Source organism: Pseudorca crassidens, chromosome 15, assembly GCF_039906515.1.
Source record: "Pseudorca crassidens isolate mPseCra1 chromosome 15, mPseCra1.hap1, whole genome shotgun sequence".
NCBI classification, from domain to species: domain Eukaryota; kingdom Metazoa; phylum Chordata; class Mammalia; order Artiodactyla; family Delphinidae; genus Pseudorca; species Pseudorca crassidens.
In genome coordinates this window covers 35,793,286-35,820,755 of record NC_090310.1, presented here as the reverse complement: position 1 = coordinate 35,820,755, position 27,470 = coordinate 35,793,286, and the positions used below count along the sequence as shown (strand labels likewise).

The following is a 27,470-nucleotide window of genomic DNA, read 5'->3' as shown; positions in this document are numbered from 1 at the left end:
TTGGACTACCTGGTGGGGCCCAAAGCCCCAGTTAAACAGAGACACTTATCAGGCATGATATTCCAAGAGCTCAGAGATCAATTCCCAAGAAACCAGAGAAAAGGCCAGCCCTCTATTTGGGTAAGGTCGATTCTTCATTACACTTATTTTAAAACTCTCCCTAATATGAGAGTGAAAAGATTAAAAAAAAAAAAGAATAGATGAAAGAGAAGTCATAAATGATAAGTCCTGAGGTTTACTGCAAAAATTAGAGGCTGCCTTTCTAGACTGTTTGAGAAACCCCCCAAAGTCCCTGGGGTGTCCTTTCTACTAGAGAAACGCAACAAAGACAAATATTCCCTTACCTCCGGAAGGTTCCTAGGAATGCCTGCAGCACGGACTCAGAGGAAAGAGCACCCTCGTCAACAAGCAGTGTCCTCACAGGTACCAGGCTCCAGTGGAGGATCACCTAGAAGCTGGATCCCTCTGATCTGATGAGCAAGGCCTGGGGCCACATCTGCATCCCCTTTGCTGAGTCGACAAGAGGGTTCTGTGCTTTGAAGTTGCACATTAATACTGAACTCTCCAGGAAAAACCCTGGGGGAAGAGGCTCTAACCCCTAGCAGAGCCAGCATTTGGCTCCAGGTTTGGAGGTGCTGTGAGCCCCTATGACATGTAAAATGGCATGTGTGATTTTTGGCAAAGACGCTCTGTGACTTTAAACAGATTCCGAAATGGGTTTGTGACTTCCCCATGATACAGGCACCCCAGGACTCTGTAAGGAAGAGGCTATGCAGGCACATCTTTTCAGAAAACTTACTTCATCTTCTCAGTCAGTTGCTGAAGATATTGCGGGAAAAACTATTTAGAAGGTCTAAAAAAATCAGGATGTGGTCGCAAGCAAAATTTGTCCTGCAACCTGCTTCTGTTCCATGTAAAAATAAATAATTCTCAACCAAAGTTCACTGTAGCAAATGTGTCCATTTAAAACACACACACACACACATACACACACAATAAGAGTTTTTAGTTGCCCTGTTTTCAAAGTCACGATGTAAAAGACCTGCAAAGCTTCCTATTTCAGCCACAAATGGCAGGGAAAAAGGAGCGCCCTAATCTCGGAAGTGGTAACGATCTTGTCGATGAGGAAATACCAGGCATCAAATATTGAGATTTTAGAGTATTTTAATGTCCATTTCTTCAGTGGGTGCATTTTGAAATTATTAGGATTAACAACTTAAAAAGGGTAGAGCAAAGGAAAGATGGAGAACGCAAACAATTGGTTCTCGCAGATTTAATTTTCATATTCTAGGCATGACGTGATTTTTCGAAACAACCACCAAAAAGTGCTTACTTCGAAAGTCTAGAAATGCAAACGCGGACAGATCTTTGGAAACTACAAATCACTACAGCACACATAATGGGGAAGCACGCGGCCCTTTGGCTCTCAATGTCAAGTGCAAATGTGCAGGTGTCTCCACAGCACAGTCAGGGTAACGGAGCCGTGAGCAGCCTCCAAGCTCTGTGAGGGTTTCATAACTGATGCTCTGCATTTGTTTGCATTGGATGCAATTATTTGTGTTTGTTTATATATATTTATACATATATAATTTGATCTGACCTGAGGCCAAGAAGAACTAGCAATTGCAACTCAAAGCAACTATTTACACACATTCAATTCTGAAGTATTGCTTCCTGCCCTAAGTTCACAGGAGGTATTGCCGCTCTGAAGAACGCCTCCACCTAATCGGAAGCGCTTGAACCCGCTGCTCAGAAGCCTGTCTTCAGCCACCGTCTGCTCAATGCCCACGGAGTCAGAGGCCTGGCGCTGCGGGTGCAGGCACTCCGTGGTTCTGTGCTGAGGTATGCTGCCAAGCAGGGGCTGGGAAGGACCTGGGTCACTGGTGGCCCAAAGAGAACATCTGTACTGGCTGCTTAGGAAGGCTCGCTCGGGGTGTTTTTTTAAAGACAATTTAAACCGTCCACAAAGGCTTCCATTTGCACAATGTTGAACTGGACAGGTGGACGTCACCACTCTCTCCCTGCGTCCACAGCCTCTTGGCTTCCCAGGAATCGCAGGAGAGGAAGGGAAAAAAAAAAAGTTTGATAGGGAGGAAGCGTGTGCAGAGATGAACTCTGTGGAGCATGTTTTGAGTGGAACAGCAGAGACACGGGGAACAGCAGGAAGCACCCAGGCCCCTAGCCGCCACCAAAGCTGCAGAGCCTGGAGCCAGATGGTGGAGGGCGAGGCCCACACTCAACACACGTCTTAATACTGATGGAAGGAACCCCTGACATGCCCACAAGCCTGACAGACAAGGAGAGCATCAGGTAGTGTTTTTCAGAAAAAATAAAATCTCTGCAGGATTTTATAAGAATACATTCTTTAGAAGAGGTAATGTCACAGTCATCCTTTCTCTATTTCTCTAGCATTGGAAGACCAACAATCTGACAGTAAAACCTGAAGGCAAATCTCCCTGGACATGGAGATCCTGGCTACAACCGTACTGCTGGGGTCTGTGCCATGCATGTCCCTGGGGAGCTGGGGGACCAGAATCAATACTTCATGATGCCAGGAAGGGCAGATTCTGTACGTATTTGGTGAGGAGTGATAACAGGACTTAATGCAGATGTGAAATCTACATAGAGATTTACCAGTGAAAAGAAAATACACAGGGCACATCGGAGAAGACCTTACACAGAGCAGGAGCCAGTCCTCAAATATCCCATGAGCTGCAGCCACCTTAAGAATGAGGTGTCATATGACTATGACAGGGCAACTCTGGCCTGAGTTCAATCCTACATAAACTTCAGACTCAATGTGGCAAAACGGTAATTACAAGCAGGATTAGCAACAAAGGGCACAGAAACAATTTCCTTGGGTTTTCTGTACTTCCCCGGTTCCATACCTCATTTCCATCCAGACGATTCTGTCCCTACTTCCAGGGTAAGAGCTCCATTTAAATAGGGCTGGGATCCACTCACCAGGCTCAACCCCACCACAAATGGGTCCTGCACAGGCTGAGAAAAGGAAAGGATGAAGCAGCTTTCTGAATGTGGAAGCCAAGCGCTGCCCGCGGCCATGGTGCTCTGCCCAGAACTGCTTCACAGCGAGCCGGTTCTGATCCCACCCCTGTCGTGAGCAGACCCCCTGGGTGGGGAGCAGGAGGAGGGCTTTTGCTTTAAAAGTGGTGGCCGAGGGCTTCCCCGACCCAGAGTGTGCAGGCCGTGCCCAGTGGGGTCCTGCTCAGCCCCTGGCGGGGGAGGCGGCCCAGAGTAGCTGAAGCACTAACGGACACCTTCTCATCCTTCTGCTGTGCCCTCTGTGACCACACCCCGCCCCCTCAGCCTACTGCCCTTCCCCAGACAGAATGACCCGGCAACCCTTCCCAAGACACACACGTTTCCTGATAAATAAATAAATAAATAAATGCAACCCTTGGATGTTTATTTTGCGTTTCCTCTCAGTTGAGTCAGCTTCCAAGACAAGCCCCTCCGCTCCAGCTGGAAGACCCCTTGGGGCGGGAGCAGAATGAAAAAGGGCTTTTAGATACCTGAGGCCTGGGTTCATGAGCTGTGAGGCCGGTAAGCATTTGGAATCTCGGCCTGCACGAGGAGGAAGCCCTAAAGCTGCTGGGTGTGGGGGGCGGTGGGTGCAGTCACAGCCCCTGAGGGCCTGGCTGGCCTGGAAGGCGCATGTCAGGGGACACCGGTGTCCTGGCTGATGGCCCTCTACGGTCCTCAGCCTGCACCCCCCCAGCATCCCCGCCCAGTGAGTTACTGGCACTTGATCTCAGATTCATGAATGCAAGTGTGTGTGCGTCTATGTGTTTACATAGAAAGGTCAGGTCACTGGAAAAAACACTAGTACGTATACAGAAAAAAAACCTCAAAAACATTGTATTAGCAAAAAAAAAAAGTGTCTCGTGAGAAAAAGCAATAAAAATAATATTTTAACCACAGCTTCTGTTTTAACGTCCACCACCACCCAGCGCCACACCCTGGCCGCACCTTCCCTGGACTCCAGGCCACGCCAGCCCCTGAAGGCACTTGTTCTCCACACTGCCAAATGGTCACACCAAGGGGGAAGAGGAAAAAAACGGATGAAGATGAACCCTGAATAACTGTGATCCACACAGAAGTTAGGGCTGCAATGACCACAGGACACCACGTCCGGGGACGGGAACTGTGGAACCTGGACGGACAGAGCACCGCGGGCGGCGCTGGGCCGCATCATGCCCTCTTTGAGACGTTGAGCTTGGTGAGTTCATTGGCTTCCTCCACCCCTGCTTCTTCACAGTCGCTTTTCTCTATGGCTTTGCTGAACCTACACCTTTCTTCGGCTTTGATGGGCTCCTTCCAGGGTTTCTTAGAAGACGGGTGAGTGTCCCTGGCCTGTGTGTTGTTCTCGGAGCCCAGGGACACCTGGTCCGGGTTCTGTACGGAAGGCACCAGGTTGGTGATCTCGTCCGTGGGGGAGCGTCCGATGCTGCCGTCCACCTGGACTCGGATGTCGGGGGAGATGGAGAGCTGGTGCTGCGGCACCATCCCGTTGTCTGTGCACTTGGGGTACAGGTAGGTCTTCATCTGGCCTTTGCCCTTGACGTTCACCGTCCCTCTGTAGTCGAAGTCGTAGCCCATCTTGCTCAGGACGCGGTAGCTTTCCTCGCTGACCTGGATGCGGCACTCCACCCCCGTGGTGTCCATCCTGCTGGCGATGTTGACCGTGTCTCCCCAGATGTCGTACAGCAGCTTGGTGGTGCCAATGACGCCTGCCGTCAGGGGCCCATGGTTGAAGCCCACCCTGAGCTTGAAGTTGAACCAGAGCATGTTATTGTTGAAGTCGTCCACCACGCGCATCATTTCCTTGGCGAACTCAAACAGGATCTGCAGGTGCTCCTGCGGGTGGCTGCCGTCACGGCACTGTGTGGCGTTCAGCCCCGACGCGGCCATGTATGTGGCCCCAATGGTCTTGATCTTCTCAATGCTGCTGTAGTCCGGCTTGCTCAGGAGCTCGTCGAAGTCCCCAATCAGCTCGTTGAGGACCCGGTAGCACTCCTTGCCGCCCTCGTAGTTCTCCTCATAGAACTCGCTGAAGTTGACGATGCTGGCGAAGATTACTCCTCCGTTGTCGTGGTTCTTCGAGTAGGTCTGGGAGACCTTCAGCTGCTCGGCCACGTGGTAGGGGATGATGTTTCTCAGCAGCCAGTCGGCCTGGTCCCTCATGCTCTGGATCTTAGTGCGGTGCAGGTCCGCCTCCACGTCCCCGTGGTAGTGTAGGCGGTAGCTGACTTCGAATTCTCGATTCAGGAACCAGACCAACAAGAGCAGGAGGAAGAAGACAAGAATCACCTCCTGGCCGATCAGGCTGGCTGGGCTCCTGCTGTCGTGCGGCAGCGAGGCGTTGCACGGATTCCTCTTGGAGCTGGAGAGGAAAGAGAGGACAAAGGATGTGCCTTCTGAAATGCATCTTTAAGGGAAAGGTTACTGCCCAGTGCTTCCAGGTTCTGAACCAGCCCAGCTAACCAGCATCCTGCACAGAGTTTTGTGCAGCTCAAACTTTCAACCACCTGCAGCTGCAGAGTGACCTGTTTCTGTTTAGAAAGATGTGGCGTGATAAAGAGTCACTCTTGTAAGATTCCTGTAATGAGTGCTTTGTACTTGCTTTGTTTTTCAGAAGTCTTTAGCTCCTTGATTTTTAAAATCTTTTCTTTTTTCCCAACTTTTTATTTTGAAAAATCTCAACCTTACAAAAAGGTTAAGAGACTGGCAAAACAAACATTTGTATACCCTTCTCCTGGATTCAACAATTGCCAACATTGTGCTACTCTGCTGTTTCCCTCTGTCAACACAAACTGCACACGCGCACACACACTCACACAGGCATACTTTGCTGAACAGTCTGAAAGTAACCTGCCACTTCAATCCTGAAGAGTTCAGTACGAATCTCCTAAGAAAAAGGACGTCTCCCTATGGAATCACACCACCACTGTCACACCCAAGAAATTTCACATCCTCTGATACACTCTGATATAATTCCCCTGCCCCCTCCCTCCCACCCGCCCTGGGGTTAGTTCTGTTTTGCCAAAGTCATTTAAGATAACTTAACCATTTTTAAAAATAATATAAAATGTATACTTTTAAGGGTAACACACTGTAAGAAACTCAAACAGTATAAACAATGGAAAATAACTGTCTTTCCTATGAGGTAACCTTTCTGTTGCGCACTATTCTAACACACGGCTGTGCTGTAACAACCAGTCCCCTGCAGAGGGCGATCAGTTGTGTCCATCTTTGACTACTAGGAACGAGGTTACAGTGGATATTCCCGAGTGTCTTTGTGCATATGAATGAGCCTGTCTGTGGGATAAACTCCTGGAAGTGGAACTGCTGAGTCATTTAAAATACACTTAGAATTCCGGTAGAAATTTCCAAACTGCCCTTCTAAGGGCTGAGCCCATTTCTATTCCCTCTGATGACCAAGTCTACTTGGTCTGTTCTACAGTTCCACAGTGCCGAAGGGCCACAGCTTGGGATCCCAGGACTGAAGATTAGCGTGGGCAGTCTCTTCTAAAGTTTATTCTTTAAATATAATTTTTTCCACTTAAAAATACTACATACTCATCATATAAAATTTAGGGTGAAAGTAGAAAGAAAAAAGATTCACCCATCATCACACCATCCAGAGGTGATCACTGTTAATGTTTGTTGAATTTCCTTCTCATCTCTCTTTTATCTGTTTACAACGCTGTGATTGCTCTGCTCATGTAAACTGTACCCTGATGTACTCTAAAATGCACAGAGCAGGCCGCTAGATTTTACATAACAATGGTCTGGGTCACTTATATGAATATAATTATACATGGAACAGATGGACCCTGAGTTTAGAGAGTATCATGGCACAGAAAGCTCAATTCTACCATCAGAGTGTTTTTTAATGAATTTTAATGTTACCTGTACTTAGGCATATTAAAAATAATGAAACTGACCAATCTGGTCATAACGCCTTCCATGAAACACAGTCACAAAAGCCTGGCTTTGGAGTAATGATGCCTGGACTGTGACCGGGCTGGCCCCCCACAGAGCTCTGAGAGCCTTGGGCAGGTCACACCATCTTTCAGGTCTCAGTTTCCTCACGAGTAAACTGAAGATGGGCTGGAGTATTGCTAAGTCTCTACTGGCCTAAGGGTCTGTGCAGAAAGGGCCTGAGGCTATGTCTGTAGAACCAGCAGGGTGCCCTAGGCTGGCATTGGGGAGCTTGGATTTGGGGAGGGTTCCCACCAGTCCTTGATGAGAGGGGCTCACCGTGCCTGGACTGTTGGTACAAACAATGTGGTTTCTGCACCTGCCCTCCTTCCGAAAATCTGGAATTTTGGTACATGCCAGGCAAAGGGCGCCTATGTGACCAGCCACCAAGAAAAACCCTGGAGTCTCTGATGGGCTTCCCAGGAGGGTGTTTCACACGTGCTGTCACAGCTCATTGCTGGAAGAATTAAGTGCATGTCATACGACTCCACTGAGAGAGGACTCTCGAACGCTGGCGCCTGGTTTCCTCTGGACTCTGTCTCATGCACTTTTGTTCTCTGCTGATTTTGCTCTGTGTCCTTTTGCTGTAAGAAACCACAGCCACGGGTACAACCATGTGCTGAGTCCTGAGTCCTCCAAGTGAATGATCAGACCTGAGGGTGGTCTTGGGGACCCTGACAGAGGTTCTATGACTTAATGCCTAAGAACCAGGAACCCAAAACAGCCTCTATGGCAAGATGCACCACACTTCACTCATTTATTTTGCCAACTGTCATTTAAACAAATGGCAGTATTTACTATGAATCTAAAGTACTAAACAAAATAACTATTTTAGATACTAAAACAGATCTATGTCCAGCCCCTCAAGCCCTCTTGTTGGCTCAGAGTAGGGAGAGAATCTGGAGGGAGTGAGTCTTCTCTACATGAGCCCATCTCCTTGGCTTAGGAGTTGACCTTTCCTCCGGTTTCTCCAAAGTGATAACACTGAGGAACAGCCTCTTTATTAGGAGACGTCACCAAGGCTTAAGGTCATCCTAGAACCAGGCATTGTAGAACCCGGTGGTAGAACTGGGTGGCGTTGTCTCGGTTTCCTCAATTGTGCTGTAGCTAAAGCCGGCAGTGTGGCCTAAGCCTGGGATGGGCACAGGCCAGTGCCCTCTGGGTGGAGCAGAAGAATACGAAACGTGGGCAGGTGTGACAGGGAAAGGGAAACAACTGCACTGCTTGCTTTTACCTTTGCTTAAAAGGAAGGGTCCTAATGCACAGGCTGACATGTTGTGCCCAAGGGGCTGCCTTGCAACAGAAGATCTGTAACCAGCGGGTGAGAGAATTATTTCCACTCTACAACCTGTACTTCTTATCCTACTGCAGAAGGAACAAGGAAGGCGATGGTTCTACTCCTAAATTCAAATAGTAAAGGGCAGTCCCAAAAGGAGGAATTTTGTGACTAAATGCAAGAGGTAACTTAATAGATGGACAAATGGAAGTCAGAGTAAAAAACAGTATAGTTCATTATCACGGAAAAGAGGGATTACAAAATAGAGAAAAACGGAAAACAAAGACCACTCGTCCTAGCCAGCTCAACGTGGGATGCATTAAAATTTTGGTATATTTCCATGCCATTTAAAATCTACGCCTAGGATGGGGGCGGGATGCACCAAGAGGAGGCATAAGGGGGGCTTCTGGGTAATGTTCTATTTCTTGGTCTGGGTGGCAGTTAAATGGGTGTGTTCACTAGTGAAAATTCACTGAGCTGTCTTCATGATCTGGAGGCTTTTCTGTGTATGTGTTATACGTCAAAAGAAAGTTAACTTAAAAAAAGATATTAGGTGTTTTGCTACTAAATCTTATAATTGTCAATCATACACAGAAACATCTGTATTCTGTTTTTGTTCCATTGTCACTTTAATTCTCCTTCCCAACATCTAAATGTCCACAGGTATTTAATTTTTTAATTGTAGAAACAGAGAAAAAATCATCACTCATCATTAGATCGTAAGTATTACATATCTTACTTTTTTTTATATACAATGAAATACCTAGCTGTAGCTATAAGACCTATGTAATTTCACATAATAAATGAAAAATGAAAACCATAAATGCTTTCCACATTGCTGCATTTTAACAGTTGTAATATTTGGGTATATGTATCATAATTTAATTAATTTCTTTTTTACTGACAACTGAAGTTGCTGATGAACTTTCAATATTATCAATCAGATGTTCAATATTTTGGGGCATGCAGCCTTTACCAAATGCTGAATTATTTCCTCAGCAGATAAGCAAAAACAGAATTATTAGTTTAAAGGTGATGGACATTTTTATGACTATGTTTTATAGATTGCCAAATTACTTTCCAAAACTATTGTACCATTCTGAAAAGTAATGAGGCATGGCAGAAGACGCATGGCCTGGTAGTGAGGGAGGCCAGGGTCTGAACACTGCCAGTGTCCATATGCAGGTTCCTTCTCTGAGCTTCAGCTTTCTTATCTGGAAAATGGGGACAAAGTTACCTAATATATCAGGTTACTGTGTAGATTAAACAAACCTATATTAAACACCATCAATTCATATATGTGCCACACCCTGGCCTACACTGGGTATTCACATGGTAACATTTTGAAGGTATGATTTGAAGATCAGAAGGAATTCTGTAGTTATTTAATAGTGCAATGACTTGTGTAGTAGCCTATTTATCTTCTACTACATTTCCTCTTTTGTGATTTTTTTGGTGTTTTATCTACACAGGTCTTAATTAGCTCTTTACATAACAGTCTCACAAATATTTTTTTCAGTCTGCTTTTATCATCCCCTCGGTCAGTCTTATTTTTTTGTGCGTGTGGTTCTATTTATTATTTGTAAGATTGGAAAGTTATCTCTGTCTTAGAAGCTTGAGAACTGCTTAATTTTATTTTTTCTAGATGTTTATATAGTTTTATATAATTTAAAAATTTTTGACTTCAATTTATTTAGAATTAATTTTGATGTTTATAGTAAAGCAAGGGCCCAACATTTATTTGTTTCAAATTTCTAGTCGGTTATTTCAAAATATTTTAGGGAATAAATTTTCTTTGATTTGTGAGATCTCCTTTGTAACATTCTAATGTCTTATATAAAATTAAACCAAATCTAACACAGGAAACCCTCGCTTTTTGAAAGTTCGCTTTTCACCGCTTTGCTTTGATGAAAGACCTACATTAGTACCTGTTTTTGCTAATGAAAGAAATCTGAAGGGGATTTTTGCCTTTAGAAAAAAAGGCAAAAAGCAAAACTAACGTTCAGCATTTGTTTCGCAGTGAGTGTTACAGAGGCAGCGCCATCCTGAGAGGCAGGAGCGGCCCCGCCAAGCTCCTTCCCTGGAACCACACTGAGCATCGCAGCATCAGCCACCACAGCTCTGAACTGTGTCTGTAAGCATCTGTGCTTTACCTCAACTTACTCTGTGCCTCCGTTAGCAAGCTGTGTCCTAACGGAACTGCTTCTTCACTTTTTGGCTTAGGAAAGTTTTCACAGGAACGCTCTACTTTCAGAGAGTGGGAGAAACCTGCCTATGTCTTTTTTGAAAAAAATTAATTAATTAGGCTGCGCGGAGTATTAGTTGCAGTACTCGGGATCTTTGTTGCCATGTACAGGATCTTCAGTTGCGGGATCTGACCAGGGATTGAACCTGGGCCCCCTGCATTGGAAGCATGGCGTCTTAACCGCTGGACCACCAGGAAGTCCCCTGCCTATGTCTTAACAATTATTCATTTTCCCGAAGATATTATAAGTATGAACTGATATTTTAACAAATAGATATCTTCCACTTACTCTTGTAAGAATGCATATGTTGTTTCTTTAATTCAAGATACAACTGTTTTTCAGGAAACTTAGAAATAACCAGCAGTAATAATACAGTTACACCCATTTATTCAGATATAGGCACAATGTTAAAAGCTTACCTGAAATTCTGTACTGCATCCAGGTGTGAAATTACTATGGAACTGAAATTAAAATGCAGAAAACTATTATTATAAAAAGCAAAAAGGGCATTATACAAAGCAATCTGAGAAGAGTTTAAATAAAAACAACTTTCCTATTTTTAAGGTGGAGATCAAGGTAGAAAGTTAAGGATAGTAAATTTCTATTATAATTTGATGCTGTGTGTTAATGAAGAATGACAAAATGGTAAAGACAACAATGTAAAAGCCTTTATATCAGCTGTGGAAAGTAGGCACAACCACTAAAAAGCGAAATCAAGGAAGAATCTCTAAGGACTTCATTTTGCTGTTAAGGACTTATCTATGGTGTCGTGTCCTACAGGCTAGAAACTTCAGTCACGTTCAAACAGCGAAGTCTACTGACAAAGGATCAATGTCAAAAGGCCCCGCCGGAGGCGTTGGCAGATTACTTACTGGAGAAGCCGGACTTTGCTACTGGTGATGCCCAAAGCAATCAAACCCCAATTTTAAGGCATCAAAACCACACCTAACTAAAGACCTCTCTCTTGGTGCTTGGGAAGGTACCCAAGACACCCAGCCCCATTCTCTCCACATGCTGCACAGCTTCCTCTGGGGTCATGTTACCCAGCGTCCACTCAGGCCCACAAATCACCCAAACCTCTCCACCCGGGGCAAGTGCCCTGATGCTTCATCCTTCAGGTCCCCCAGCCTTGCTCCCTGAAAAGGGGACGTTGCAGAGCACCTGTGAGCAGCTCTCCTGGGCAACAAAGGCCAGTGAGGGCTCAGAGTGGCTTTTTTGATTACAGGAGGTATTAAATGACTTCACAGAAAAGGAAAGAAAAACAAGAGCTACACACAAACTGTCCTCTTCTTACCCTGTCCAGATGTGACTGTGACACTGCTGTAACCCACGTGTCTGTGTCTCCCCAAAGCTGGAAGAGTCCCCCCCACCAGCTTCACAGGAGTTGAGTTTATGTTTTGTCCTCCCCACATGTTCCCTACGCTGGGCTCGGCTCAGCAGTGACAGGGTGGACAGGCTGAAAAGATTCTGCGTGAATGCGGGTGTACTGGGTCCAGCAGAGATTCAACCGCCAGCCCTACCTCAAGACCTGCTATTTGATTTCTAGGTGAAAAGGCGATGGATGGGTTTCCTATCGCTACGGCTCTCTAGATCCAAGTGGAAAAGGCCTGCACCAGTGACTAAATGACACTGTGAATGGCTGATGGAGTATTTGTGTTGGATCTAAAAGGTTAAAAGTCAGACTGTTGAATTTCATGCTCTTGGGAAAGAGCTTTATAATGACCATAATTCCAAAAGGCCGCACCTTCAGAAAGGAAAAATGACACTTTGTTTTGCTTAAAGTAATTTAACTATTCATTAAAGTTTCCTTTCAAATGCTGAATGACATTTCTACTTCCTTTTTGATCTTAATTTGCAGAGAACTTGAATATCTTTCATGTGGTTATTATTTCATTAAGTAAACTGAGGAAGGATACTGACCCTGTCCATTACTGACCACTGCTTTGGTAATACCCAAAATGCACTACGGCAATTTTGTCTGATATTGAGACAACTTGGACCACTTTCTACTTTTGAGCAATGGTTCTTGGCAACAGTAATACCATTCCTAGGGGGCATTTTGGAAACACTGGGGGTCCCTCTGATTGTTTGGGGAGCCAGGAATGTTAGATGCCCTGCAAAGCACAATAGGGAAATGTCCCATGTAATTTTGAAATATCCTAACCTAAACCCACTGTAATTTTAAATAAATGATTCTTTAATATGTGCTAACATAAAACATAAGCAGTTACAAAAAAGTCCAACATTTAGGAGAAGTCTGTTACAGAAACAGAAGCTTAATGGCTTTGAGACATTCCCCTGAAATTTCTGAATAAATTACTCACCGTGTGCACTCTGCTATCCAAGGTATCATCGTATTTCCAACTACATATTTAGTTGAAAAGGTTAAAAGCCACAAAACCAGTTGCAAATGTGCAACAGGTAATTTCAGACTCATTTTTTTTTTTTTTTTGCGGTATGCGGGCTTCCCACTGCTGTGGCCTCTCCCGTTGCGGAGCACAGGCTCCGGACGCGCAGGCCCAGCGGCCATGGCTCCCGGGCCCAGTCGCTCCGTGGCACGCGGGATCCTCCCGGACCGGGGCACGAACCCGCGTCCCCTGCATCGGCAGGCGGACTCCCAACAACTGCGCCACCAGGGAAGCCCTCAGACTCATTTTAACGCTAAGAACCAAATGTGATTTAATTTGTAGAACACATGAAAGGTAGGGGTCTTACTGGATTTCATTAACAAAGGATGTTTCAAATATAGCACCTATCACTGCCATCCTCTATATTTTAATTTTTAAATTCTTTGTAGCACAGCAGTAAGAACACATCCTGCCCCCAGGGGTCTTCACAAAGCTCCTGTTTCTCTTCCCCACACCATCTGTGAGAGGGCTTTTTTTTTTTTTTTAAAGATTTTGTTGTTGTTGTTGTGGACCATTTTTAAAGTCTTTATTGAATTTGTTACAATACTGCTTCTGTTTTATGTTGGTTTTTTTGGCTGCGAGGCATGTGGGATCTTAGCTCCCCGACCAGGGATCGAACCCGCACCCGCTGCATTGGAAGGCGAAGTCTTTACCACTGGACCGCCAAGGAAGTCCCCGTGAGAGGGCTTTGAAGGCCATCTGAGTACCAGGGATGGAATCCACTCTTCAATATGTGGAAGGATTTCAAGATAAATGATATATTTCCAGTGATTCGTCATTGCCCTAACGTTTCCTGTTACAACATGGAGAACTGTTATGACATGATATTTATGAATAAGGCCAGGTCACTCGCAAGACCATCACACTTCTTCATTTCCTCCACTTCAACACTCTGTAACCTGTCTCGGCACACTGGCCCTACTACAAAAGGTTAGGACCAGCTTCCTCTTTTCATTTTTGTGTCACCTATACCTCTATCACTTCATTTTCTTGATAGTCTTGTATGAAACGGCTACTGGTCCTACTTTCTTAAATTCAAACTTCTTCACCATAAGTACAGTCGACCCTCTGCGTCCATAGGTTGTGCATCTGCGGATTCAACCAACCTCAGACTGAAAATATTAGGGAAAAACAAAATCCCAGAAAGTTCAAAAAAAGCAAAACTTAAACTTGCCACATGCTGACAACTATTTACATAGCACTTACATTGTATTAGGTATTATAAGTAATCTTGAGATGATTTAAAGTATACAGGAGGGCATTAGTAGATTATATGAAAATATTCATATTATGCCATTTATAGAAGGAACTTGAGCATTCTTGAATTTTGGTATCCAAGGGGTGGTCTGGGAACCAATCCCCTGCAGATACCGAGGGACAACTGCGAGTTCAAGCGTGTGACTGCTGCATGATGTCTGCTGGGGATGGTCACCCCAGGATGTCTGCAGGCAAATATTCAATACATATAATGTTATTAAAGTTATTTTCTTTTTCTTTCGTTTGTGTATTACTCTTTGGGCATTTCATCAAGTTGTTGACTTTATGTATGCTGAAAGCTCTTTCATGTTGTGACAGGAAATGTCTGTTCAGGTGGAGTGCATTAGTCCTGACGAGAAAGTGCAAGGGACAGACACAACTCAACAGCAAAATCCAACAATCTGGTTAAAAAATGGACAGAGGATCTAAATAGACATTTTTCCAAAGTAGACAGAGATAGCCAATGGGTACATGAAAAGCTGTTCAACATCCCTAATCATCAGGGAAATGCAAACCAAAACCACAGTAAAACATCACCTCACACCCGTTAGAACAGGTATTATAAAAAAGACAAGAAATAGCAAGCGTTGTTGAAGATGTGAAGAGAAGCCTCGTGCACTATTGGTGGGAATATAAATTGGTACAGCCACTATGGAAAACAGTATGTAGGCTCCCCCCAAATTAAAAACAGAACTATCATATGACCTAGCAGTTCCACTATTAGGAATATATCTGAAGGGAACAAAAACAGTAACTTGAAAAGACATCTGCAACCCCATGTTCATTATAGTACTATTTACAATAGTCAAGAGGGGAAGCAACCTAAGTGTCCATCAATGGATGAATGGATAAAGAAGATGTGGTATATATACAATGCAGTATTACTCACCCATAAAAAAGAAGGAAAATCCTGCCATTTGTGACAACATAGACAGACCTTAAAAGCATTATGTTAAGTGAAATAAGTCAGACAGAGAAAGACAAATACCGTATGATCTCAGTTATATGTAGAATCTTAAGACAAACAAAAACCCCCATGAACTCATAGATACAGAGAACAGACTGGTGGTTGCCAGAGGCAGGGGTGGGAGGTGAGTGAAATGGGTGAAGGTGGTCAAAAGGTACAAATTTCCAGTTATAAAATAAACAAGTCTTGGGGAAGTAATGCACAGCATGGGGACCACAGTTAATGATACTGTACTGTATATTTGAAAGTTGCTGAGAAAGTAACATGTTTTGTTTTGTTTTTTGGCCATGCAGCATGGCTTGTGGGATCTTAGTTTCCTGACCAGGGATCGAACCCGCACCCTCGGCAGTGAAAGCTCAGAGTCCTAACCACTGGACCGGCAGGGAATTCCCCCAAGAGTAACTCTTAAAAGTTCTCATCACGACAAAAAAATATTTGTGTGGTGATAGATGTTAACTAGACTTACTGTGGTGATTATTTCACAATATACACAAATATTAAATCATTACATAGTGCACCTGAAACTAATATGTTCTATGTCAATTATATTTCAATTAAAACAAAAAGAAAAAGTGAGAAGGAGAAGAAGAAAGGTGGTCCTTCTGTGGAGGGCACAGTGCACGTACCTGTCTGGGCAGAGGGAGACGTAGAGCAGCAGCAAGGGCCCGGCCCCGACGACTGTGGCCAAGGAGGACCTCATCCAGGAGCTGAGCTGGCAGAAGTTACAGTAGTGCACCACGGTGATCAGGACAGCCGAGCCCGTGAACACGGTGGACTGCAATGAGGGGCAGGCTCGGTGAGGACCCCAGGCCCCCTCCTTGCCACACGGGCTCACCTGCCTTCCCTCCAACTGGGCACCCTGAGAGCAAACGACACGCTCACTTACCTGTCCTTCTGTTTAACAAAATATCTGGTGGTTTCAGGGACAGATCATAAATCATTAATTACCAGAGCTTTCGGTTACAAGTCTCACTGGCACTAAAATTCCTCTCCTGTGTGCAATTTGCACACATCACATTGGAGGAGAGGAAAGGTAGACTGCCCTGGTTGAGAACTTCCACCATGTAACCAGTTACCTCCCAAAGCCTGTCCTCCAGGCACCCTGCTGTGTGTCAGTGGAAATGTGATTTGGTTTTAAGTATCAAATGCAGCCAGCCCACCCAGTACTTCATGCTATACTCGCTGGCACCAAAAATGTAATCTTCCACAGCAGGATGAATTCACTCTTTATGGGGTTTAACTTGGATGCTCCTTCCCTGATCAACAGCAGCTGATCCAGGTGCCAGTCAATTGTTTGTGCCAGTTCTTCAGACTAACATTATCTTTTTTTTTTAAACTTTTAAAAAAATATATAAAGTATAGTTGATGTATAATAGACTATTACCTTGTATCATCTGGAAACATGGGTCAGATGCTTCTTTGTAAAACGTGTAAGAAAATAACTGATTTGGGGGACTTCCCTGGTGGCGCAGTGGTTAAGAATCCGCCTGCCAATGCAGGGGACACGGGTTCGAGCACTGGTCCAGGAAGATCCCACATGCTGCAGAGCAACAAAGCCCACGTGCCACAACTACTGAGCCTGCGCTCTACAGCCCGCAAGCCACAATACAGAGCACGTGTGCCACAACTACTGAAGCCTGAGTGCCTAGAGCCCATGCTCAACAAGAGAACAAGAGAAGCCACTGAGCAGAAACAAGAAGAACTACAATCCCACAGCCTATTGAACAAAAACCACATTCACAGACAGACAAAATGAAAAGGCAGAGGACTATGTACCAGAAGGAACAAGATAAAACCTCAGAAAAACAATTAAATGAAGTGGAGATAGGCAACCTTCCAGAAAAAGAATTCAGAATAATGATAGTGAGGATGATCCAGGACCTCAGAAAAGGAATGGAGGCAAAGATCGAGAAGATGCAAGAAATGTTTAACAAAGACCTAGAAGAATTAAAGAACAAACAAACAGATGAACAATACAATAACTGAAATGAAAAAATACACTAGAAGGAATCAATAGCAGAATAACTGAGGCAGAAGAACGGATAAGTGACCTGGAAGACAGAATGGCGGAATTCACTGTTGCGGAACAGAATAAAGAAAAAAGGATGAAAAGAAATGAAGACAGCCTAAGAGATCTCTGGGACAACATTAAACACACCAACATTCGCATTATAGGGGTCCCAGAAGGAGAAGAGAGAGAGAAAGGACCAGAGAAAATATTTGAAGAGATTATAGTCGAAAACTTCCCTAACATGGGAAAGGAAATAGCCAACCAAGTCCAGGAAGCGCAGAATCCCAGGCAGGAAAAACTCAAGGAGAAACACACTGAGACACATAGTAAGCAAACTGACAAAAATTAAAAACAAAGAAAAATTATTAAAATCAACAAGGGAAAAATGACAAATAACATACAAGGGAACTCCATTAGGTTAACAGCTGATTTCTCAGCAGAAACTCTACAAGCCAGAAGGGAGTGGCATGATATACTTAAAGCGATGAAAGGGAAGAACCTACAACCAAGATTATTCTACCCAGCAAGGATCTCATTCAGATTCGCTGGAGAAATCAAAAGCTTTACAGACAAGCAAAAGCTAAGATAATTCAGCACCACCAAACCAGCTCTACAACAAATGCTAAAGGAACTTCTCTAAAGGGGAAACACAAGAGAAGAAAAGGACCTACAAAAACAAACCCAAAACAATTAAGAAAATAGTAATAGGAACATACACATTGATAATTACCTTAAATGTGAATATGGATTAAATGTTCCAACCAAAAGACACAGGCTCACTGAATGGATACAAAAACAAGATGCATATATATGCTGTCTACTAGAGACCCACTTCAGACCTAGGGACACATGCAGACTGAAAGTGAGGGGATGGAAAAAGATATTCCATGCAAGTGGAAATCAAAAGAAAGCTGGAGTAGCAATACTCATATCAGATAAAATAGACTTTAAAATAAAGAATGTTACAAGAGACAAGGAAGGACACTACATAATGATCAAGGGATCAATCCAAGAAGAAGATATAACAATTGTAAATATTTATGCACCCAACAGAGGAGCACCTCAATACATAAGGCAAATGCTAACAGCTATAAAAGAGAAAATCAACAGTAACACAATAATAGTGGGTACTTTAACACCTCACTTACACCAATGGACAGATCATCCAGACAGAAAATTAATAAGGAAACACAAGCTTTAAATGACACAATAGACCAGATAGATTTAATTGATATTTATAGGACATTCCATCCAAAAACAGCAGATTACACTTTCTTCTCAAGTGCACACGGAACATTCTCCAGGATAGATCACATCTTGGGTCACAAATCAAGCCTTGGTAAATTTAAGAAAATTGAAATCATATCAAGCATCTTTTCCAACTACAACACTATGAGATTAGAAATAAATTACAGGGAAAAAAATGTAAAAAAATACAAACACATGGAGACTAAACAATACGTTACTAAATAACCAAGAGATTTCTGAAGAAATCAAAGAGGAAATCAAAAAATACCTAGAGACAAATAACAACGAAAACACGATGACCCAAAACCTACGGAATGCAGCAAAAGCAGTTCTAAGAGGGAAGTTTATAGCAATACAGTCCTACCTCAAGAAAGAAGAAAAACCTCAAATAAACAATCTAACCTTACACCTAAAGGAACTACAGAAAGAAGAACAAACAAAACCCAAAGTTAGTAGAAGGAAAGAAATCATAAAGATCAGAGCAGAAATAAATGAAACAGAAACAAAGAAAACAGTAGCAAAGATCAATAAAACTAAAAGCTGATTCTTTGAGAAGATAAACAAAATTGATAAACCTTTAGCCAGACTCATCAGGAAAAAGAGGAAGAGGACTCAAATCAATAAAATTAGAAATGAAGAAGGAGAAGTTACAACAGACACTGCAGAAATACAAAGCATCATAAGAGACTACTACAAGTAACTCTACGCCAATAAAATGGACAACCTGGAAGAAATGGACAAATTCTTAGAAAGGTATAACCTTCCAAGACTGAACCAGGAAGAAACAGAAAATAGGAACAGACCAATCACAAGTAATGAAATTGAAACTGCAATTAAAAATCTTCCAACAAACAAAAGTCCAGGACCAGATGCCTTCACAGGTGAATTCTATCAAACATTTAGAGAAGAGCTAACACCCATCCTTCTCAAACTCTTCCAAAAAATTGCAGAGGAAGGAACACTCCCAAACTCATTCTATGAGACCACCATCACCCAGATACCAAAACCAGACAAAGATACTACAATAAAAGAAAATCATAGACCATTATCACTGATGAATATAGATTCAAAAATCCTCAACAAAATACTAGCAAACAGAATCCAACAATATATTAAAAGGATCATACACCATGATCAAGTGGGATTTACCCCAGGAATATAAGGATTCTTCAATATACGCATATCAATCAACGTGATACACCATATTAACAAACTGAAGAAGAAAAACTATGTGGTCACCTCAACAGATGCAGAAAAAGCTTTTGACAAAATTCAACACCGATTCATGATAAAAACTCTCCAGAAGGTGGGCACAGAGGGAAACTACCTCAACATAATAAAGGCCATATACGACAAACCCACAGCAAACATCATTCTCAATGGTGCAAAACTGAAAGCATTTCCTCTAAGATCAGGAACAAGGCAAGAGGGTCCACTCTCGCCACCATTATTCAACATAGTTTTGGAAATCCTAGCCTCGGCAATCAGAGAAGAAAAAGAAATAAAAGGAATACAAATTGGAAAAGAAGAAGTAAAACTGTCACTGTTTGCAGATGACATACTATACATAGAGAATCCTAAAGATGCCACCAGAAAACTACTAGAGCTAATCAATGAATTTGGTAAAGTTGTAGGATACAAAATTAATGCACATAAATCTCTTGCATTCCTATACACTAACAACGAAAGATCAGAAAAAGAAATTAAGGAAACAATCCCATTCACCATTGAAACAAAAAGAATAAAATACCTAGGAATAAACCTACCTAAGGAGGTAAAAGACCTGTAGTCAGAAAACTATAAGACACTGATGAAAGAAGTCAAAGATGATACAAATGGAGAGATATACCATGTTCTTGGATTGGAAGAATCAATATTGTGAAAATGACTATACTACCCAAGGCAATCTACAGATTCAGCACAATCCCTATCAAATTACCAATGGCATTTTTTACAGAACTAGAACAAAGAAAATCTTAAAGTTTGTATGGAGACACAAAAGACCCCAAATAGCCAAAGCAATCTTGAGGGAAAAAACGGAGCTGGAGGAATCAGGCTTCCTGACTTCAGACTATACTACAAAGCTATGGTAATCAAGACAATATGGTACTGGCACAAAAACAGAAATATATAGATCAGTGAAACAGGATAGAAAGCCCAGAGATAAACCCACATACCTATGATCAACTAATCCATGACAAAGGAGGCAAGGATATACAATAGAGAAAACACAGTCTCTTCAATAAGTGGTGCTGGGAAAACTGGACAGCTACTTGTAAAAGAATGAAACTAGAACACTCCCTAACACCATAAACAAAAATAAACTCAAAATGGATTAAAGACCTAAATGTAAGGCCAGACACTATAAAACTCTTAGAGGAAAACATAGGAAGTACACTCTTTGACATAAATCACAGCAAGATTTTTTCTGACCCATCTCCTAGAGTAATGGAAATAAAAATAAACAAATGGGACCCAATGAAACTTAAAAGCTTTTGCATAGCAAAGGAAACTATAAACAAGACAAAAAGACAACCCTCAGAATGAGAGAAAATATTTGCAAACAATCAATGGAGAAAGGATTAATCTCCAAAATACATAAACAGCTCATGCAGCTCAATATTAAAAAAACGAACAACCCAATCAAAAAATGAAGACCTAATAGAAGACCTAAATAGACATTTCTCCAAATGAGACATACAGATGGCCAAGAGGCACATGAAAAGCTGCTCAACATCACTAATTATTAGAGAAATGCAAATCAAAACTACAATGAGGTATCACCTCACACCAGTTAGAATGGGCATCATCAAAAAATCTACAAACAACAAATGCTGGAGAGGGTGTGGAGTAAAGGGAACTCTCTTGCACTGTTGGTGGGAATGCAAACTGATACAGCTACTATGGAGAACAGTATGGAGGTTCCTTAAAAAACTAAAAATAGAATTACCATATGACCCAGCAATCCCACTACTGGCCATACACCTAGAGAAAACCATAATTCAAAAAGACACATGCACCCCAATATTCATTGCAGCACTATTTACAATAGCCAGGTCATGGAAGCAACCTAAATGCCCATTGACAGATGAATGGATAAAGAAGATGTGGTACTCATATACAATGGAACATTAGCCATAAAAAGGAACGAAACTGGGTCATTCGCAGAGATGTGGATGGACCTAGAGACTGTCATACAGAGTGAAGTAAGTCAGAAAGAGAAAAACAAATATCGTATATCAACGCATATATGTGGAATCTAGAAAAATGGTACAGATGAACCAGTTTGCACAGCATAAATAGAGGCAGAGATGTAGAGAACAAATGTATGGACACCAAGTGGGGAAAGCGGTGGTGGGGGTGGTGGTGGGATGAATTGGGAGATTGGGATTGACATGTATACACTAATATGTATAAAATAGATAACTAATAAGAACCTGCTGTATAAAAAAATGAAATTCGAAAAAAAAAAGAGAAGCCACCACATTGAGAAGCCCGCGCAGTGCAACGAAGAGTAGCCCCCGCTCGCCACAACTACAGAAAGCCCACGTGCAGCAACAAAGAACCAACACAGCCAAAATTAAATAAATAAAATAAATTTTAAAAATTAAAAAAAAAACGATTTGGGACTTGAGGACACCAAGAGGGGTTGGAGAGGACACAGGTCCACCAGGGAATCTCCCCAGAGCAGCCCCTGGGCTGACCTCCCTGCCCGCTCCTCTGTCCCAGGCAAGTCTTTTAAAAAGACAAGTTCAAAGGACTGACGAAGAGTTTGCGCCTCTTTAAGGGCCTATATTTAAATTGCTGTCCCAAGCCATCAGGCTTATATTTTTAAAAAGTGATCAGGGAGTCCATAAGAGCACCGACACAAAATCACCAAGACTTTACTTACGTGTATGTTTGTCTCAAATTCGGAGGTGACATGTGAATAGACTGCGAGGGCGGGGAGGGACACCAGGATGGCCCCGATGAAATGGCGCGGGAGCCAGCCGGCTATCCACTCCAGCAGGCGCTTGGTACAAGCCATCACATCCTCCAGGAAGAACACCATCCTGGGAGCGGGGGGGAGAAAGGAGAAACGGGGTATCTGTGGGTGGGGGACCCAAAGCCAGGGCCACTCCCAACCCTGGCCTATGCTGTGGCCGCTGGTGTGGGCGGCGGGCAGAACCCCCGCCTCCTTTATTTTTGATCAATGGCAAGTAAACTGGACTCACTCAGCTCACCATACCGTATTTTAAGGTTACTTGCTGCATTCGGATAAGACGTGCTTGTAAAAGACAAGCATAGGCCTCTGTGAGTCTAAATGGAGCATGTAAGAACCAGGCAGGCAAATACTAACAGGTCCTGAAAAAGGTCACCTGTCACCTGTTACTGCCTGCTTCTAGGGAGGTCTCAAGTGGGTGGTTCAGGAGGTGCTCGGAATTTTTTTTTTCTTTTTTTTTAACATCTTTATTGGGGTATAATTGCTTTACAATGGTGTGTTAGTTTCTGCTTTATAACAAAGTGAATCAGTGGTGTTCGGAATTTTGTGGGGCTTTTTTGGTGCCTCAATGGTTGCAGGTGCTACTGGCACCAACAGGCAGGAGCTGGGGATGGGTGATGTCCTGTGATGTACAGCGAGGCTCTGCCCTAAGCCCCACATGACTGCTACACACCCCCTGCTGACGATGACTTCAGCCTACAGCCTAACTGCGTTTTGTTTACAAACAGAAAGTGGTTTCTGTATGGCAGTAACATACACTGAATTTTCCAGGAGTGCAGCTACTGGGTAAACCAAACAACATTACCCGTAGTTTTATTTGGGACACCACCAAGAGTCGTCAGCATCTCAGAAACCACATCACAGGCTCCTGGGGCTCATACCACCAAACCCGCACACTCATAACAGTCCGCACTGGGAGCTGTCCCAGCTGACGACTTTGGCGTGGCTGCCCAGGTGGTGATGCCCTGGCATATTCGAGGTGAAGCGCTACACGTATATTATTTTAAATGGCTTTCTTGCCATTTCTCCTTCACATTGGAGTGATGGCATTTCATTGATTGCTTCTGAAATTGTGTGTATACGTGGGCTATACTTCAGGGTAGGGATGTGGCATCATAAAATGTTTTTCATGGAGAATGGGGAGCTGAGTGTGTGGGGCCGAGAACTGCTTCTCTGCAGGAAGAATCCCTGGGTCAACAGCAGCGGGAGGTGGAGGAGAGGACACTGGGGGTCCGCCTCGGGAGGGAGAACCACTCACACAGTCCCCTCTAAAGACACCTCGGTGAGGGTGCAGGTGGGGCAGGCCCACTTCCCTTGCCTTCAAAGGTAAAAAGCCTGTCAAGGGCCTCTCGCATCCACCCAGGCGTCCACACCTTCAGTTACCAGTGTAGGTCCTTATTGACCTAGGGTCCCATATCCACCCTCAGTGGGGCCAGAGGAAATCCCCCAGGCCCCACCCTCTCCTGGGCACCAACATCACACCAGAGGCTCAGGCAGGAGCAAAGTGGCCCCGCGGAGATGTGGGTGCGCCGGGCACAACCAGGCCTGGCATCCTCATGGCCCACAGTCCTCTGCAGTCCTTAACCTGGCTTAGCCCAGATTTTTTCAAATTGGGTCCGAAGAACAGGGAACAATCATGTAAAGGGTTCTTTAGAAAAGGTATGGAGAAAACGCTTGCCTCAGAGGGATCAAGAGCCTTAACCAGTTGTGAGCCCCGCATCGGACAGAAACTCAGGGCAGGGAGGGGAGTGATTGGAAGTAGGTACTGGCTTCTCTTTGGGGTGACAGAAATGTTCTAAAGTCATATGGTGGTGATGTTTGCACAATTCTGTAAGTTTATTAAAAATCTGTGAATTGTACACTTATGAGTGAACTTATTGTTTGTGAGTTATATCACAATAAAGCTTGTTTTAAGAAGAAAAAAGACTAGGGGCCAGAGGATGCCTTGTTTTGGTCCCTTCGGGTGTCCCCAGGCCCAGGGCAGGCCCACAGAGGGCGCAGTTCATTTGGAAGTGGGTCCCAGGCAGCTTGTGGAGACATGGAGGGAGGCAGGCCCAGGGGAGGGCTGTGCTGGGGAGGAGTCACCTGCTGTGGGCAATGCAGCTCCACGCTGGTGGCGAATCTGGGGAGATGGTGAGGATGTGCCTTAGAGTTCCCTCCACTGGGAGGAGGAGGAGGGAAGGGAAGAGCCCCTGGCAGCCAGAGAAAGCCCTTGGCAAAGGGCTGAACGGGCCTCAGTGGGGAGTTGGGGGGGAAGGGGGGAGTGTGGAAGGGAGGGGGCAGGTGTCCAGCTCATCCATTTCGAAGGGAGGGATCTTGAGTTTGGGAGTCTCAGGGCCAGACCCAAAGCTGTGGTTTCCTGTCCTGGGATGTTGGGGAGGAGTAGAAACTCAAGGTCAGGGCCCTTTACCGCATTTCTCTCCGATCCCCAGTGTGGGGCTGTCCTGCTGAGAGGACAGGGCTGGAGGAAGGGGGTGGGCCTGGTGCAAGGACCCAGCGTGAGTAGAGGCCCTGTTTGTATCAGTAGAAACATTGTGAGCTTCCTGAGTGGGGTGGGGCCTGAAACTGGGCTAGCCCTGAGGGCCCAGCCTCCCAGAGGGACTCTGCTGTCTCTTCGGACACTCTGTCCATTTTTAAATGGGTTGACTGTCTTTTTATTATTGAGCTAACATTCTAGATATTAGACCCCTGTCACAGATATGATTTGCAAATACTCTCTTCCATCCTGTAGGTTCTCTTTCACTTTGGGGTGAAAAGTGATGATGGTGTTCTTTGAAACATGAAAGTTTAAAATTTTGATGAAGTCCATCTTAACTATTTTTTCTTTGGTTGCTTGTGCTTTCCATGTCGTATCTAAGAAAGCGTTGCCTGATCCGAGCTCATGAAGACTTGGGCCTGTGCTTTCCTCTAGAGGTTTATGGTTTCACCCTTACATTCAGGAGAGGCACCTGCTGATGTGCTGGCAGCCCCTTACCAGCTGTACCCTGTACACCTACCTCTTCTTTCTCTGCCTTGCTTTCTTATTCCCTATCTTCCCACTTTCTCTCTTTAAGTATCTGATTTGGGAGATCAGCAGACTAGTTGGTGGCATTAGGGCTGCAGAGGACAGTGACCCACTGGTAAGGTGAGTGCCCACCTGTGCTGAGGGCCCGTGTTGGTGAGGGAGGAGCCAGTGAAGCAGGCTGGGGGAGGGAAGAAAAGAGGACCGTCCCCGAAATGGGTTATGGAGACAGCTGGCTGTTCCACCAGCAGAGGGAGCTAAAGGCTAACAGCTGGGCAGTGCTGCAGGTGGGCCTTTACCTGACAGAGACCACGAGGGACAGGATCTCCAGAAGCAGGGCTGCTCCGAAGACCACCAGGGCGGCCGGCGGGGGTGGCATGGAGGCGGCCCCATACTTCAGGAAGCAGGTAATGGAGAGAATCAGAAACACTGTTGTCGACAGAAACACATCCAGGAGGGAGCTGAAGGTGGCACTGGCAAAAGTCTTCACGGGAGAATTCTTTATAACCTGTTTGGGGGGGAGTGTGAACAGATGCTGCTGGATGTATCCTCCTGGAGAAGTATAATCCAGGCGGAAAAAACAGCAGATGCTTGCTGAGCACTTGCCTCCTGCGGACCAGGTACAGGGTGAGTAGTGCTTCAGGCAGGCCGTCTCCTACCCCACCTAACAGTGAAGAAACTGAGGCACAGAGAAGTGAAGAAACTTGTCCAAGGTCACACAGCAACTGATTACAAACCAATTAAGTTCTCACAGGCATGTGACGCCCTGAGCCTGAAAGGCGAGCTATCGACAGGCAAAGTCAGTGACTCTGCGTCTGTAGAGACAGTAACAGGAAAGCCACATGCTAGAAGCTTCCACTGAACGCTGGGTCCCAGGCTCAGGGTGTGTGAAAGCTGGCTTCATACAGAAGTAGGAGGTCAATAGCAACAGTGACAGCAAGAGCCTGCTCTGGGCCTGGATGCTGTGCAGGGCTCGAGGGCAGGCATGAAACAACCCCCTTGGGGGCTCATGGCCTAATGGTGGGACAGACAGGAGTCTGAGATGGGTGGTGTCATCAGTGTATCAAAGCAACATGCACATCATGTCAGGAAATCATGGGAAGGAGGGAAAAAATGACGACAACGCCAAAGAGTCTGAGAGAGACTTGTTCCAGGCACCATGTGGACCCTTTGGGGGCACGACCTCAATCGATGCTCACACAGCCCTCAAGGAGGAAATGCTCCCAATCTCAGGGCACAGGCTGGGAGGCTGAGGTGAGGTGGCCACTAGAGGTCACACAGCCAAGGAGGAGCCCGGCCAGGGGCTGTGGCATCTTGATCATGTCACCTACTGTCCCTGTGCCTCCATTTCCTTAACTGGAAAGAGGGATAAAATGGGACCCTGCGCCTTATGGGTGCTGGGGATGCTTAGATGGGAAATCACAAAGTGCAGCGGGGGCCTAATGTGGGGGCGGCTTGGAGCCTCCCACCGTTCCTGCATCGCTCCCATCCTCGCCAGCTGGCCCTGTGGTTCAGGGATAGTGTCCCACCTGCACCCCAGGCCTCCGGGCTCATTTACTCCCATTACCTACAACTCAGCCACGTGACCTTTATACAACACAGTCTGATAGTGCCAACTCCTGTTCTGGATCCTTCAATGGCTCCCCTGGCCTTTAGCATAACGTCCACAGTGCGGGAAGCTGTCATCGGGCCCCTGCCCACCTGCCCCTTCCACCCTGTCTGCCAGACAGAAGCGCCCACAGCTCCCTGGATGCACCCAGGCTCTGTCTTATCTCCAAGGTTAGGTTTGCAGGTGCTGGCCCCTCTCTGGAACGTTCCTTAATTCAGTTAATTGCTAGTCCTCCCACTAACACGGGCTCCTTCTGGGCCCTCGACCTGGGGTCGGTGTGCTCTGCGGCCATTATGGGGCCCCTGTGTCTGGATTCTCATTTCTGCCGGGTTACTGCTTCCCTGTGAGTGTCTGTCGACGCTACACCCCAGCCCCAGGAGCAGGACCCGGCGGTGCAGACGCTCAGTGAGCATTTGGTGACCTGTGCCCTCTGCTGGGGAGGCTCTGTACTCAGCACCGG

General features: G+C 44.9%; 1 protein-coding gene across 2 annotated transcripts in view; it reads right to left on the bottom strand.

The window, feature by feature from the left end:
* Window positions 1-1,146: 1,146 nt before the first annotated feature.
* Window positions 1,147-27,470, bottom strand: part of ADCY9 (adenylate cyclase 9) — a 177,859-nt gene continuing 151,535 nt past the window's right edge. For both annotated transcript variants that reach the window (XM_067706814.1, XM_067706813.1), the window contains 5 exons: window positions 25,701-25,909; window positions 22,311-22,470; window positions 15,786-15,934; window positions 10,947-10,988; window positions 1,147-5,404 (listed from right to left, as the gene is read on the bottom strand). In XM_067706814.1, coding sequence (XP_067562915.1) covers window positions 4,213-5,404; window positions 10,947-10,988; window positions 15,786-15,934; window positions 22,311-22,470; window positions 25,701-25,909 — 1,752 coding nt within the window. In that variant the 3' untranslated portion in view covers window positions 1,147-4,212. The remainder of the gene's footprint in view (window positions 5,405-10,946; window positions 10,989-15,785; window positions 15,935-22,310; window positions 22,471-25,700; window positions 25,910-27,470) is intronic.